General features: G+C 35.0%; 1 protein-coding gene across 1 annotated transcript in view; it reads left to right on the forward strand.

Moving 5' to 3' along the window:
* The window catches only part of ELP4 (elongator acetyltransferase complex subunit 4), a 247,577-nt gene that overhangs the window by 43,460 nt on the left and 186,879 nt on the right, over window positions 1–17,238 (forward strand). The window contains exon 4 of the mRNA XM_035012517.1: window positions 17,086–17,217. Within this exon, the coding sequence (XP_034868408.1) occupies window positions 17,086–17,217 (132 nt within the window). The remainder of the gene's footprint in view (window positions 1–17,085; window positions 17,218–17,238) is intronic.

Raw genomic sequence — 17,238 nt, forward strand, 5'->3', positions numbered from 1 at the left:
CGCCCCTAGAGTTTGAAATTTTTTCTTATCTTTTTGAAATACTAACAATAAAATAAGGGGAAGTAATCCAATAATCATGTTCTTCTAAAGAAGTACTTTCGTCCTTTACAAAGTAAATAACCTTATTATACTGCAAGAAAATTAAGGAAATTTTCCTTTATTTTTCAGAATCTATCAGCCCTATTTAGGTAATATTAAAACTGATTAATAGGGGCGCCTGGCAGCTCAGTTGGTTAAACCACTGCCTTGGGCTTGGGTCATGATCCCAGGGTCCTGGGATCAAGTCCCATGTGGGGCTCCCTGCTCAGCGGGGAGCCTGCTTCTTCCTCTGACCCTCCCCCCGCTCGTCCTCTCTCTCTCTCTTTCGCTCACTCTCTCAAATAAATAAAATATTTAAAAATAAATGAATAAAACTGATTAATATAGTTGTTTGCAATTTTAAAAATACATTCTTTCCTCAGGAACTCTTTCACTGCATCTGGGATTGAATACTTATTTTTATCACACATTTGAATTTTAAATTTTCAGAGATATACTTTATTACAAAAAATAATGCGGATGATAGCAAAAAATTTAAGCAATAATAAAGGAATTAAAGTGAAAAGTAAAATTCTCCCCACCCCACCGTCTATAATCTACAGTTCCAGTCTTCCTGTATGAAAAGTCCCCAACATTGATTTGTATTTGATTATTTTTAGTTATTCCAATGGTTACTGTTATAATTGTAAATTACACTCTTTACCTTTCATTTTTTGATCCATCCATTTTAGATTATACTATTAATTCCAGTATATAAGATAAAGTTATCACAACTACCTTTTGCCATCTCTTTTCCTCCCTTCAGCCTGTTAATCTCTAACTTACTTGCACATTATCAATTATTACAACTCAAATTCTGTAACTATAATTGAATCTTTAATACTCTGTTCATAAGTTTATTTTACAAGTTGAAACATAACATTTAAAATTTCAAATTAGATAAATATTTTACTGAACCAGATCATATAATTGGACCCTTTGGAAAGGAAATGCCATCTTATATCACTAAACTGAACTTCTAGAAGAGGAAAGGAATCATTTCTTACATTCCCTCAGTTCCTTAATCTCATGTCACATTTTTAGTTCCTTCCTTTTCTTCATGTTTAGCCCTTCATGTTCTTGTTCTGCTTTTTATTTTTTACCAGCATTTCTTTTTTCCCCCAGTTTTATTAAGATAGAATTGACATATAACATTGTATTACTTTAATGTGTGTACAAAATAATGATTTGATATATGTATATATTACAACATTACTACTATGATAAGTTTAGCTAACATCCACCACATCACCTCACTTATTACAAGTGTTTTTTTCCTTGTGATGAGAATTTTAAGATCTACTCCTTAGCAACTTTCAAATATACAATACAGTATTTTTTTTAAATTTTATTTATTTAAGTAATCTCTGCAACAACATGTGGTTCAAACTCACAACCCCGTGAGCCAGCCAGGTGCCCCAGCAGCACGGTATTGTTAACTCTAGTCCCTATGCTATACATTACATCCTCAGGACTTATTTATCTTATAATTAGAAGTTTGTACCTTTTGGCCACTGTCACCCATTTCCCCACCCTCACTTCTGGCAACTACCAACCTGTTCTCTCTTTTTACGAGTTTGGTTTCTTAGATTCCACATATAAGTGAGATCATACATTATTAAATTTTTTTTTTAAGATCTTATTTATTTATTTGACATAGAAAGAGAGAGACACAGCGAGAGAGGGAACACAAGCAGGGGGAGTGGGAGAGGGAGAAGCAGGCTTCCTGTGGAGCAGGGAGCCCGATGTGGGGCTCAATCCCAGGATGCTGGGACCATGACCCGAGCCGAAGACAGATGCTTAACAACTGAGCCACCCAGGCGCCCCGAGATCATACATTATTTGCCTTTCTCTATCTGACTTACTTCACTTAGCATAATACTCACAAGATTTATCCATGTTGTCACAAATGGCAGGATTTCCCTTCTTTTTTTATTGTCAAATACTATTCCATTGTGTATATATACCACATTTTCATTATTCATCTGTCAGTGGACACTTAGGTTGTTTCCATGTGTTGGCTATTGTAAAGAATGCTGCAGGGAACATGGGGGTGCAGATATGCCTCAAAGATGGTGACTTTCTTTCTTTCTGATATATACTTTCAGAAGTGGAATTGCTGGCTCATATGGTAGTTCCGTTTTAACATTTTGAAGAACCTCCATATTTTCCATTGTAGCTGTACCAATTTACATTTTCACCAGCAGTGCACAGTGGTTCCCTTTTCTCCAAATCCTCACCAACTTTTAGCTCTTGTATTTTTGATGACATCCATTCTACGGATATGTAAAATAAAATTACCTTTTTATTTTCTGGTTGAGAGAAGATAAATAAGTCTTCATTTTATTATTAAGGCATTACCAGTTTTTTATTTTTTATGATTTCTACCTCTTTTTGGATTCCTTTTTTTAATGGCTGAATTACATCCTCAAATACTTTTTTAAAAAAGGTTTGTGGTTGGACACCTGGGTGGCTCAGTCAGTTAAGCGGCTGCCTTCAGCTCAGGTCATGATCCCAGGATCCTGGGATCGAGCCCCACATCTGGCTCCTTGCTCAGCAGGGAGCCTGCTTCTCCCTCTCCTTCTGGCTCGTGCTCTCTCTCACTATCTCTGTCTCTCTCAAATAAACCAATAAAATATTAAAAAAAAAAAAAAAAGGTTTGTGGTTGGTAAGCTTTTGAAATATTATATACTTTCTAAAAAATGACTGTACTTTGTGCTTACACTTAATAGGTAATTCTCCTCAATGGAAATTTCTTTCTTTTTTTTAAAGGTTTTATTTATTTATTTGAGAGAGAGAGAGAGCATGCACTAGTTGGGGGGAGGAGCAGAGGGAGAAGAAGAAGCAGACTCCCTACTGAGCAGGGAGACCGATGCGATGCAGGACTGTATCCCAGGACCCCGGGATCATGACCTGAGCTGAAAGCAGACACTTAACCAACTGAGCCACCCAGGCACCCCCTCAACAGAAATTTCAATAACAGTTTTCCTCATACTTTGAAGACACTGTTCCATTGTTTTCTAAAATCCAGGGTTGCTGTATCTGATGCTAATGTATTTCTTTTTCATTTGTAAGTAGTGTATTAACCCCCCTTTTAAAGCTTTCAGGCTTTTACCCTTACCCATCAAATTATGAAAGGGCATGACAATCTGTTTAATGGGTCTTTTTTCCATTCAACTGGTTTAATTCTTCATATATCTTGCCAGTTTGAAAACCATGTCATCTGCTCCATAAATGTTTAAAAACTTTGATTTTTTTTAAATTAAATTTTGATTAAATAATTCACAGTTAGTATACATTCTCTTTTCTACAAGTTACATCACAAATAAAGTGCAACTCACATGCCCCAAATTCCATTTAACCCCCTTCTTCCACCCTCAGAGGAGTTAACTGCTATTAGGGGTTTGGTGTGAATTCTTCCAAACAAACAATACATACATATATGTATACATAATCAACCATGTTTGTTTTATGCTTATGGTTTTTTTCATTAGCTTTATTGGCATATAGTTTATATATAATAGAATTTACCAATTTTATGTACAATTCAATTAAGTCATAATAAATGTATACAATTGTGTAACCACCACAATCATAACACAGAACATTTCTATGACCCCTCAGAAATGTGCCTGTTTGCAGTCAATCTCTTCTGCCTACCACTTGGCCCCTGGCAACCTCTAATCTGTTTACCATCTCCATAGTTTGCCTTTCCTATAATTTCATATGTATGGGATCATGTGGTATATAGTATTTTGTATCTGGCTTCTTTGATTTAGCATACTTTTCAGATTAACCATGTTTCTATGTGTATCAATAGAATTGATTCCTTTTATTGCTTTTATTAGCCATTCATTAGTTGATGGACATTTGAGTGGTTTCTACTTTTTGACTATTAAATGAAGTTGCTATGAACATCCATCTACACATCTCTGTGTGGACATATGTTGTTATTTCTCTTAGGTAAATACCCAGGAGATGAGTTGCTGGGTCATATTGAAAGTAAATGCTCAATTTTTTAAGAAATTTCCAAACTTTTCTAAAGTTGCTGTGCAATTTTGCATTCCTACCAGGAGTGTATAAGAATTCCAATTGCCTTTTTTCCTTTTTAACATTTGGTGTTGTCATTTTTTAAATTTTAACAATTCTAGTGTGCGTATAATGGTATCTCATTGTGCTTTTAACTTGCATTTTACTAATCACTAATGGTGTTGAGCATCTTTTCATGTGTTTGTTTGCCACCCATGTATCTTTGGATGAAGTGTCTGTTCAATTCTTGTCCATTTTTTATATGATTGTATTCTTACCATTGATTTATAAGTGTTCTTTTTATATTCTGGATACAAATCCTTTATCAAACATATGTTTGGCAAATATTTTTTCCCAGCCTATGGCTTGCCTCTTTCTTAGCAGTGTCTTTTGAAAAGCATTAATTTTTTTACTTTTATGAAGTCCAGTGCCTCAATTTTTTATTTTATATTTCATGCTATATTTTTGTCCTATTTAAGAAATATTTGCAAACTTTTCTTTAAAGGGCTACATAGTAAATGTTTTTGGCTTTGCAGGCCATATGGTCTCTGTTGTAACTACTTGATTCTGCTATTGTAACAATAAAGCAGCCATAAATAGCTCTTAAGCAAATTCCAATAAAACTTTATTTCCAAAAACAGGCCCACAGGCCAGTTTGTTGATCCCTAGAATGCCCCCATATCACTAAGGTTTTTTCCTTTATTGTTTTCTGAGAATTTGTTGTCCTCCTTTCCCTATCAAATTGCCTTGGCATTTATGTAGAAAATCAAATAAACATGTGGGTCTCTTTTACAACTTTTGTTTCTGTTCCATTGACCCATGTGTCTATCTTATATGGACTTCATCATCTGTTTTTATAATGTCTTGAAATCAGGTATTTTTAAGTCCTCCAACTTTCTTCCTTTGCATAGTTGTTATGTCTATTATATAGCTTTTGCATTTCCATATAAATTTTAAATTCAGCTTGGCAGTTTATATGAAAAAGTTGGCTAGAATTGTTCTTTTTCTTCTACAGTTATTTTTCCCTCTGTTTTTGATAGTTTCTGTTGCTATTGTCAAATTCATTGATCATGGTTTGCTCATACCATCTCCTCTCTATATTGTTATGAACTTATTTCCTTTGTTCATTTTATGTTATTTTAAAGAAATTTTTGTTTTTAATGAGTTGGTTTGTAACCACTGCTAAGATAAATTATACTTTCACTTCTATCAAGTGAATTTTATTAGATACCCACATATACAAGTTACCACTTTAAGCAAAGGAAACAGCAGTCCTAAGGACTTGGAGGTAGAAATCCTAGGACTTCCTGAGTAAGCACACATTGTCCACTTTGTAAGACAATAATATGAAATAAAGTTCAAAGGACAGTTTTATCTTCTTTGTGAGCAATTTAAAGAGTTGGCTGAGAGTTCTATGGATAGATTCTGCCAGGAGGCAGGAGAGGAATTAGCTAGTTTGGAATGAATGAGAAAATAGTTGTAGAGAAAGTAAGTAGGTGGAGGAGCTGAGAGAAAGGGAGAAAAAAAAATGAAAGATGATAACCTGATTGAGTATACTTTGAGTTTGACATGCAGTTGAACATTCAAATAGAATTTCCAGAAGGCAGGTAAAACTCTAGGCTCAGAAATTGGGGGAATGACTGAAAAATAGAGATTTGCTAGCCATCATTTCTTTCTCCATCAAACATTTACTGAATGTCTGCTATGTGCCATAAACTATGTTATGGACTGAATGTTTGTGTCTTTCCCCTCAAATTCACGTCCTTCCAGCCTAATAGCCCCAAAGTCTTAGCTCATTCCATCATCAACTGTAAGTCTAAAGTCTCATCTAATTGTCATCTTAATCAGGTATGGATAAGACTTGAGGCATGGTCCATTCTGAGGTAAAATTCCTCTCCAGCTATGAACCTGTGAACCTGTCAAACCAGACAAATTATGGGCTTCTAAGTACAATATAGAATAGGCATAGGAAAGACATTCTCATTCCAAAAGGGAGAAATCAGAAAGAAGGAAGGGGTGATAGATTCTAAGCAAGTCCAAAATCTATCAAGGCAAATTTCCATTAGATCTTAAGGCTCATGAATAAACTTCTTTGGTTCCATAAACTTCTTTGGTTCCAAGCTCTGCCTTCTAGGCCTATTGGGGTGACAGCATCACGCCCCTTCAGCTGGACAGGACACCACGCACATGACTTGGTTGGGCCACAGTCTCGCCCTTTGAAACCAAGATTGAGGCAGCCATACCCCCCCACCCCCACCCCCCAGGCTGGTGGGTCTGCACCTGCGGTAGGAGTGGCAACCAGATCATCTCTCAATCACCTTTGGGATCTTTTCTACCCTTGTTTTTTGCAGGATAGCTCATATTTGAAGCCAAATTGTTCAGTGGTCAAGCCTGTAAAATCCAAGAAGTCCAACTGCCTTCCTTAATTCCATCCTGCTTTGTCTGTAGTTCAAACTGGCAGTGTTTCTGCTGGTATAATATCTCTATTCCTGGCTTCTGCTGAGATGACTGGTTAAGTCCATGAGTCACACCCAGGATCTCTTTATCAAATGGTTGTTCAGCCATACCCTTAAGTGTTCTCTCCAGAACAAGCTTTTTCATTTTTTACAATATAATATAGGCTGAGAATTTTCTGAATCTTCAAGCTCTAGTTCTTTTTGCTTAACAATTCCTTGTTTAATTCATCTCTCTCCTTTTGCATATTACTGTAAGCAGTCAGAAGGAACCAAGTCACACCTTAAAAGCTTTGTTTAGAAATCTTCTCAGCTAGGGAGGGAAAACTGAATGGGAAAGTCATCAGAGAGGGAGAAAAACCACGAGAGACCCTCAACTATAGGAAACAAACTGAGGGTTGCTGGAGGGAAGGGGGATAGTTGGGTGATGGTCATTAAGGAGGGCACGTGATGTGATAAGCACTGGGTGTTACATGCAACTGATGAATCATCGAACACTACATCTGAAACTAATGATGTACTATATGTTGGCTAATTGAATTTAAATTAAAAGAAAAGAAATCTCGGGTGCCTGGGTGGCTCAGTCGTTAAGCGTCTGCCTTCGGCTCAGGTCATGATCCCAGGGTCCTGGGATCGAGTCCCATATCGGGCTTCCCGCTCTGCGGGAAGCCTGCTTCTCCCTCTCCCACTCCCCCTGCTTGTGTTCCTGCTCTCGCTATGTCTCTCTCTGTTAAATAAATAAAATCTTTGGAAAAAAAAAAAAAAGGAAATCTCAGCTACTCAGTTTTATTGCTCATAAGTTGTACCTTCCACAGAATTCTAGAACACAGTTCAGCCAAATTCTTTGCCACTTTATAGCAAGGAGTTCCTGTCCTCTAGTTTCTAATAATGTGTTTCTGATTTCCATTGGAGACTTATTGGAATCTCCCTTAACATCCATATTTCTAGCATGCAAGAACTCTTTCAGCCTCTACCCATTACCCAATTTCAAAGCCACTTCAAAATTTTTAAGTATTTCTTACAACAGAACCCCATTTTTTGTACTAAAATCTGTCTTAGTAAGCTTGGGCTACCATAACAGAACACTATAGACTGGCTTAAACTATTGAAATTATTTTCTTACAGTTCTGGAGGCTGGGAAGTCCAAGATCAAGGTGCTGGCCAATTTAGTTCCTGTGGAGGACTCTTCCTGGCTTGTAGATGACTCTTAATGTGTTTAAGCATCCTCTCCCTAGAGTCCTCCATCCTTCTACTCCAATTGGACTACTTGTTCTCTAGGCAGACCTACACAGTTATTATTCTGGCACTTTCCTTCATCATCCTAACAACTGCTCTGACTTTGCTGGTAGTGGAGTATATCCTCTAGTGACTTGAGAGTGAATGGAGATAGAGGTGTGAGGGGTAGAGATTTTGAACTTTGCATGTCTGAAATTGTCTTAATTTCATTCTCAAATTTAACATTACTTCGGTAAAATATAGAATAGTAGGCTGAACATAACTTCCTCTCTGAAAAGTCCAGATCCTGGAAGCTTTTCAGTATTTTCCTTTTTCCCCTCTTGTTCTGAAGTGTCAGAATTCTATGTTTTAGTGTATGTCTATTTTCATTCATAGTTTGAATACTCAGGATTTTAAATCTATAGCTCCCATTTTTCATTTTGAGAAATTTCTCTTAGATTATTTCTTTGATATTTTCCTCTATTGTCTCTGTTTCTCTAAGAAATCCTTTTGTGGTGTCAACCTCCTGGACTAATTCTCTAAATATTTTCTTTTCTCTCTCATTTTCTATCTTTTTAAGAGATAGTATAGCATAATGGTTAAGAAACTGAGTAATAGGGGCACCTGGGTGGCTCAGTCGGTTAAGCAGCCAGGAATCTTGATTTCAGCTTAGGTCATGATCTCTGTGTCCTGGGATGGAGCCCTGTGTCAGGCTCCGCGCTCAGTGGGGAGTTTGCTTGAGGATTCTCTCTCCCTCTCCCTTTGCCCCTTCCCCCACACTCACGCTCTTTCTCTATCTCTCTCTCTAAAATAAATCAATCTTTTTAAAAAAAAAAAAGAGTGATAGAATAAGACTATCCATTATAAATCCTTGTTCTGCCATTTACTTACTTTGTGGCCTTCAACAACTTAACCTTTATGCTCCAATGTCTTCATCTATAAAATGGTCTTAATAATAGTGCTTACTTCTTAAGATTGTTTAAAGATTAAATATGTTAATTGTATAAAGTAATTAGAATAATGCCTGGCAGTTGGAAAACACTTTAAAACGTTAACTATTATGTTTTGTTTTGTTTTTAATTATCGTTGCTGTCATTATTATCATTATTGTTCCTTTATTCTGAGAGATTTGACCAACTTGATCTTCTAGAACTTCTGGTCATTTTTTTTTAATCTTCGATTACATTTTTAGAAGAAACTCAGGTTTTTTTCTGATTGTTTCCTTTTACTGAAGTGTTTTTTTACACACCATCTCATATAATGGATACTACTTTTTATTCTTTTTGAAGTTTTTATTTGTTTCTGGCATTGTTTCTGTTTCCTGCTCATTTGTCTTGGTCTTTGAATTCCATATTAGATGCTTATTTCAAATATCTGATAATTCTTGGCTGTCTTTTAATATTGAAGAATAAGGGACTAGAAGGCTAGTTAGAAGTACTGTGTATTTGGACACATAACTTGTGATCTGATAGGTTTACTGTAAGTTTAGCTAGTGATCTCTCTCTAAAGGCCTTTTCCCTAAATTTTATCAATTTCTCTAGGGAGGGCTCCTTTAACCTCCTGATCTCCTGCCTGTTCTGCTTACGAATGGCTTCTGGCCTTGTCAGAGCCTAGCAGTGGGAGCCAACTATGTGCATGTGTTGGGGGTTTGGGGGTATCTCACTCTTCTGTATGAAAACTTTCAATAAAGTTACCCTGTCTTCAATATGATGTGTCACTCCTGCCCTCTATCGTGTTCCTACTTCCAGTTTGTCTGATTTGACCTATCCATTTGTCTTACACAGTTGGGGAGGAATAGTATCCTGGCTGTTAGTGGAAAATAGGGGATCTGAGGGATCTTTTTAAAGATTTTCACCCAATCCTTCTACTTTGACACAGGTGTGTTGCTCCTTGCTTGCTGAAATTACTGGTCTTTTCTGCAGGTATGCCAGTTGTTAGGATTTGTTAAAGCCAAGTGGTAGAAACTCGTGTTTATATTTATTATCTTATTCTTTATTATTTTCTATGTGTTTTATATATCCCATAGAAAAATAATAATTTGAGATGCAAGGCCTTATGTTATAAACATTTATCATAGCATTCTCAGACTGCAAACAACCTAAAGGTCCAACAATAAGGAAATAATAAACTGAATTTTAATTAAGTCATGTAATTTAATATTATACAGCCATTGAAGATCTTATTTTTGAAATGTGAGAATGCTCACAATATCATGTTAAAAATGTAGAATGTAGGGGTGCCTGGGTGGCGCAGTTGCTTAAGCAGCTGACTCTTGGTTTCTGCTCAGGTTGTGATCTCAGGGTCGTTAAGATCCAGCCCGGGTTCTGGCTTCACGCTCAGCTCAGAGTTTGCTTAAGTTTCTCTCTCCCTCTGCCCCTCCCCGCCAAGTGCTCTCACATTCTCTCTCTCTCAAATACATAAATCTTTTTTTTTAAATGTAGAATACAAATAATATACATTATCATATGCATAACAGGCAATATGCATTTTGTAGAATACATACATATATTTTTTAAAAGACTGGAGGGAAATACTTGAATATGTTCAGTTATTATTCCTAGGTGGTAGGTTAATAGGTAATTGTTTACTTTTTTATATGTTTCTTTATCTTATAATTTTCTTTGTTGAACATTTACCACTTTTAAAATCAATTGCTGTCCAGTAAATATTGATTTTTAAAGTGATAGTTGGGTACCTTTTTTTTTATGGTGAAGAGATGGTTCTTTCTTTAAAGTTTTTATATTAATTCCAGTTAGTTAACATACAGGAGTATGTTAGTTTCAGATGTACAGTATAGTGATTCAACACTTGCATGCATCACCCAGTGCTCATCATAACAAGTGCACTTCTTAATCTCCGTCACCTATTTAACTCATCCCTCTAGGGTACAATTTTTCTAAGTTGAAAGAATATAGTGAAAAAATAGTGTTACAATTTTTTTTGTAGGTGATATAAGATAAAGGACAGTGTCGGAAGGACAGGGAGGCATACAACTTTTTTAGGTACTGAAAAATCTGGTTTTAATTTTAAAGTTAAGTTGTGATGTTTCTTTAAAATCCTAGTTGATATAACTGTAAAGTGTGTCATTGACAGTTACACAGTAAACAGTTTAAATTGTTAGATGAATAAATACATACATTTTCCCATTTTCTAGACCTGCACTAAGTAATAAAATTTTCTGTGATGTCAGAAATGTTCTCTACCTGCACCACCAATAGGGTAGCTATTAGCCACACATGACTACTGAGCAATCTGGCAATTGAGGCACTGAATTTATCATTTTGCTTAATTTTAATTAATAAAAACTTAAATTTAAATAGCCACATGTGGATTGAGGCTATTGTATTGAGTAACATAATTGTAGACCGGTGGTTTTTGTAAATAATTCTATATCTTAATAACTTAACAAGGGCACCTGGGTGGCTTAGTTGGTTGAGTGTCCAACTCTTGATCTCAGCTCAGGTCTTGATCTCATGGTCGTGAGTTCAAGCCCCTCTTTGGGCTTCACACTGGGCATGGAGCCTACTTATAAAAAAATTAAAAATAAAAAGTTTTTTAAAAATGTTAAAAACTGATTAATAAAACTAATTCAGATGTTTTAATTGATATCTAGTATTTTTAACGCAGAAAAGACAATTGAGGAAAAACAATTACACATGTCTAAAATAAATAGATTTTGCAAGGTAGATATAAATTCATTAAATTTAAGGTTTTATAACATTTATTTTTTAAGATTTTATTTATTTATTTGACAGAGAGAGAGACAGTGAGAGAGGAAACACAAGCAGGGGGAGTGGCAGAGGGAGAAGCAGGCTCCCCGCTGAGCAGGGAGCCCGATGCGGGGCTCAATCCCAGGACCCTGGGATCATGACCTGAGCCGAAGGCAGACGCTTAACGACTGACCCACCCAGGCGCCCCTATAACATCTTATTTAAATTTTTGTTTATTTCCTCATTTCAGAAATAAAATCAGTGCTTCTTCACCCTGACGATAAGGCTGTGGAGCAGGAGAAAAGGTTAAGAATATCAGAATCTTCAAACTTTTTTTTTTTTAACATTACAAAGATTTTATCCTTTCTCCCACAAGACAATAAAAAATACTGATGGGGGACATCTGGGTGATACAGTCAGCCAAATGTCTGACTCCTGGTTTCAGCTCAGGTCATGATCTCAGGGTTCTGAGATTGAGCCCCACCTCAGGCTCCGCTATCTGTGTGGAGTCTGCTTGGGATTCTCTCTGTCTGTCTCTCTCTGCCCCTAACCCCCGCATGCTCTGTCTCTAAAATAAATAAATAAATATATATGTGTGTGTGTGTGTGTGTGTATACACATATATATATATATATATTTTGACAGAATTACATTATCTTTGCAAATGTATAAAGGCAGGAAAATAGTTGAGAATCAATCATTTAAAATAATTTATAATTTATAGATTTAATTAAGTTGTAAAATGATGCCCCTCGACCAATATATATTAAGAAGACAGTTTTTATATGTTTGAAATGTTCTAAACAGAATTTTCAATTAGTTCTCTGATGGCAGGGTTGTAGGTATATATTTCCCTACTCTATTTCTAGTTGAAATTTTCCTAAAGATTACTTTAGAATTATTGAATATTGTGTTTGGGGTTAAGATATCAGGGTACTAAATTTGTATCATAGACTCTCATACATTACCAAACAAAAAGTAATTTAAAATATTCCAAAAATTCAGTTTTACCGAACAGAACAAGAGTCAGAGTCCAACCCAATGCCATAAATTTATAAAGTCCATGTCCAAATAAAAGTCACCATTCAATGTTCTTCATCCTCACACCTAGAAACCAAAGAATTATCGTAATCTTAAAAAGATAATTAGGGCTAATGGTCTCAAACTAAAGCAAATGTTTCAGAAACAACACTGAATTGGGTATATAATCTAAAACCTAATAATATATCATTCCTTAAACAAGAATAAAATACTCACTGAATCAACTGATGCGAACACAGGAAGTTGGCATTTCATGAAATCTCATAAGAAAATAAAGAGTCCAAGTCTTCTAATGAAGATTGCATTTAATTTTGCCTAAGCTCTCCTAACATGAAGGTACAGAAAAATAGGTGAATATCAAAATACTCAGCTCTCAAACTTTAGCTAGAGGGAAAAACTCAGTCTGGAAGAAAACATAATCCAAGAACAGAAGGAAATTCCTTCATAAAAGATTTATAGAAGAGTTTAATAAGAACATGAGTTCAAAACAAAAAAAGAGAACAAGAGTTCAATAAAATATCACAAAAATGAGATTTAAGAAAACATGAGTAGATAAAAAGGATAATTGCAGAATTAAAAATACGAATTGACTTAAATAGTATTACCCAGTATTAAAAAGACTTGCAATAGTCACAGTGCAGTTAGAGAAATGAGGTTAAAACAGTAAGTGAGAATATAATTACAGTGTGGAAAATATTTAATAAAATTAAATTTAAGTAGCTAGTAGCTAGTGTATTGAACAGGACAGGTATAGAACATTTCCAACATCACTGAAATTTCTGTTAGTCAGGGCTGGTCTAGAAAACAGGAAAACATTTATTCATCTAATGTTTAAATTGTTCACTGTATGACGTTTTACAACTGTCAATGATACACATGATATTTATATCAATAAGGATATATTCTAGTTCAGTGTAGAACAGAAAAATAATTTTAAACCTCAGACACAAAAAATTTTATTAGAAATTGAGATCTTCCGCTTAAAAGGGACATTCAGTGTTACAGGGGAGAAATAATACAAAGCAATAGATATAGATATAACCCATTTAAGTTATTAAACTGCAAAGATGAAGAATTATTCACTCATTTGGGCAGAAAAAAAGCAGATCACCTACATGAGTGGAAGGCTTCAGACTTCACAGCATCATTCCCTGTCCAAAGACAGTACAACAGCAACGTCTACCAACTTCTAAGCTAATAAAAATATTATGAAATATATACAACCAATGTATTGGTTGAATAAAAAAGTATTTGAAAATATGATCCATGTATTTACTTCCTCACAGAGAGCTTCATTGACTACCTTATGTAAAGTGAACATTTCCCATTACTCTGTATTCCTTTCCTCTTTTTTTTTTTCAAGTTTATATCACTACCCTTCTAGAATATACCTCCGTAAAAGCAGAGACTTGGTTTATTTTGCTCACTGCTTCATCCCTGGTACCTTCTTGGCACTGTTAAATGAGCGCAGGTATCAATTTTTTAGAAACTCAAGAATGGCGCAACTGTGGTAAAATCACCCATGGTGAATCCATTTCAACAAAACCCTAAAACTAAATAACTCTGTGTGGTGCAGACAAGAATGCAATTCTATAAACCTTGACAATGTAAAAATAATAGGGGAAAAAACTAAACCTGGGGCTGGGAGAAAGTGCTACATGCTAATTTCCTCATTTTTTATAGGAGAGAAGGAAAGAGAAACTGATTTCATTGAAAACTGAAACCCATAAAAAGGAGCATAGTGACTCCAACATCTTAATATGCTTCATAATCACATTTCTAATTTTAGAAGAGAATGTGTCAGGAAATAATATCTCTCAAAGTAAAGAATCATTGATCAGTTCAACAATTCTTTCAATTTTACTTCATTTTTGTTTTATAAAGTAAAATGTTAATTTTTCAAGTATTAATAGTATTTTAATATCTACTATTTTTAATCGAAGTATTTTGTCAGCATATCCATGTATATACACAAGTTTATGCTGGGAATGTTGTTTAATTATTGTAGGGAAGTTTGATTTTGTAATTTTTAAAAATTTTATACCTTTGTCATAGCTATATATTTTTAAATTATTTCTATTGCTATGTCTTGAAGCTTATTAATCTTTTTTTCCTGCAATGTCTAATCTGCTGTTCCTTCTATCCAGTGTGTTTTTAAAATCTCAGATGTTGAAGTGTTCATCTCTAGAGGTTCATTGGGTCTTCTAAAAATATGTCTTTCCTATCTCTATATGGTCAATCTTTATTGAACACATGGACTATAATTATAATTGATTTTTGTCTTAGTCTAACTATATTTGTATCATTGCTGCATCTCCTTATTATAGGTCATATTTTCCTGTTCTTTTTCATGCCTGGTATTTTTTTTTTATTGGCTCCAGATATTGTGAATTTTAACATGTGGAGTGCTGGATATTTTACATTCCTGCAAACATTCTTGAGTTCATTTCTGGGATTCAATAAAGTTACTTGGAAACCGTTTGATCACTATGAGGCTTACTTTTAAGCTTTGTCAGGTGGAATCAGAGCAGATTTTTTTCTGGGGCTGATTTTGCCTCACTACTTAATGCTCCATGAATTACAAGGTTTCTCCACTCTGGTTGATGAGACCATGGACTTTTTCTGGTTCTTTGTAAGCTGTAGAAATTGTTCACCTTGCTCCTTTTGAGTGGTTCTCTCACCAGTTTTGGGTAGTTTCCTTATGTCCATGTGCTGCTCAGTACTCAAGAGATGCCTCTACAGGAACACCTGGGTGGCTCAGTTGGTTGAGTGTCTGCCTTCGGCTCAGGTCATGTTCCCAGGGTCCTGGGATCGAGTCCCATATCGTCTCCTTGCTCAGCAGGGAGCCTGCTTCTCCCTTTGCCTGCTGCTCCCCCTGCTTGTGCTCTCTCTCTGACAAATAAATAAATAAAATCTTAAAAAAAAAAAATTGCCTCTACAGATCTCTGGAGCTCTTTCACTGAGCTCCTCTCTTCCCCTGTATTTTGCCACATGGCCTCCTTGAACTGCTAGCTTGTCTCTTCAACTCAAGAAGACTGTTGGATTCCTGTTTTCTGCATTCTGCACTGGATATTTCCTTTTTTTTTTTTAATTCAAGTATAATTAACATGCAATGTTTTATTAGTTTTAGGTGTACAATATAATGATTCAATACATTGCCTACTATTGTCAACTCAAAATATATGCCTCTGAGTATTAAGTTAAGGCAGTTATTTGACTAAATTCCTATAATCAAATGTTTATTAAGTGCTTAACATGCAGCAAACACCATTCTTTGCATTTCACATTTTTTACTCATTTATTCCTTACAGAAACCCAATGAAATGAATGCTGTTATCTCTGTATTTCAGATGATGAGTAGAGACAGAGAGGTCCCATATGTGGTCAAGGTAACCACAGACACAGCTATTAGTGTGTAAAGTCAAGATTTGGACCTAAACAATCTGGTTGTAGAATTCAAACTCATAACCACTATACTGTATTGTACCATATGCCTCACAAATATTTATTTCCATTGGAAACATAAGTTATTTTATATTTTGTAAGATACTAATGCTTTGCTGGGAATGATGGGTTCAGAGTTTAAATGATATAACTAGTTTCTGATACCAACATAAATTAAAGTGTGGTTCTGTTTGGAGGCCTTTTAGTAGATAACTAAAATATATGATGGTTAATGTATTTTCCAGCTGACATGGTTCTAAGCATAAATAAATTTGATTTTGCAAAGTAAAACTTGCAGTTTAGACTAATTTATGTCATAGCACAAGATTATGTTTACTAATCCAGCACCCCATATTATCTTTATGATTTTTGCTAATATAAAAGACAGTAATTCTCCAAGAAACTTAAGTACTTTTTCTTTGCATTCTTTCTGTAGTTCCTCTACACACACACACACACACACACACACACACACACATATTTTCCATGTGTTTTTTATAGCTACTCCCTGGGTCAGCTTCCAGAAAAGAAAAGATAAAATTGGACTTCAGTGTTTCTTTACTTAATGAGATTTTAAATTCTATTTCCGTTGTTAAAAGAAGAGACATAGGCTTGCAGGTACAAAACTAACATTTGATAAGGGCAAAATAAATGTCTTGTTGTTACTTCACTGATTATTTAGGTGAATGAGTTTTTTGAATTCTAGTATCACAAACCAGTAAACAGATTGCACACATGCCTTATTTTTACCTTGCAGCAGACATAACAGTAATTACATTTAATACATAAATGCTAATTCCAGACTTTGCTAAAGTGTGTGTATATTTATATAGAGAGAGATCATAACTCTTGTTGCAATAACATTTGGTTTTTGATAGTATAAAAATTTGAATATTTTCTTTAAATTATAGTTCATTGCTAAAAAAACTTCACACTATTATATATACCATTTTCCTCTGTTTTAGAAATAGCCATATTGTCATGACTGAATGCTTCGATCAGTTTTGAGGAATCAAGGTCTTGGAAAGTTCTAATATTGCTAATGTAATGATTTAAGAAAATTGTCGCATTTTTTAATCACAGATGTTCAATAATGTGTCATTCTGTTTTCTTAGGAACTTCCTGCACCATTACTTGATGATAATTATAAAAAAGACTTTGATGAAGATGTATGTAATCCTCAAACACCAGACTCTAACATTAAGATGAAAATAGCTTGGCGTTACCAGTTACTACCCAAGATAGAGGCAAGTCTACATATAAATTAT

Source organism: Mirounga leonina, unplaced genomic scaffold (genome assembly GCF_011800145.1).
Source record: "Mirounga leonina isolate KUSES-001 unplaced genomic scaffold, KU_Mleo_1.0 Mir_166, whole genome shotgun sequence".
NCBI lineage: Eukaryota > Metazoa > Chordata > Mammalia > Carnivora > Phocidae > Mirounga > Mirounga leonina.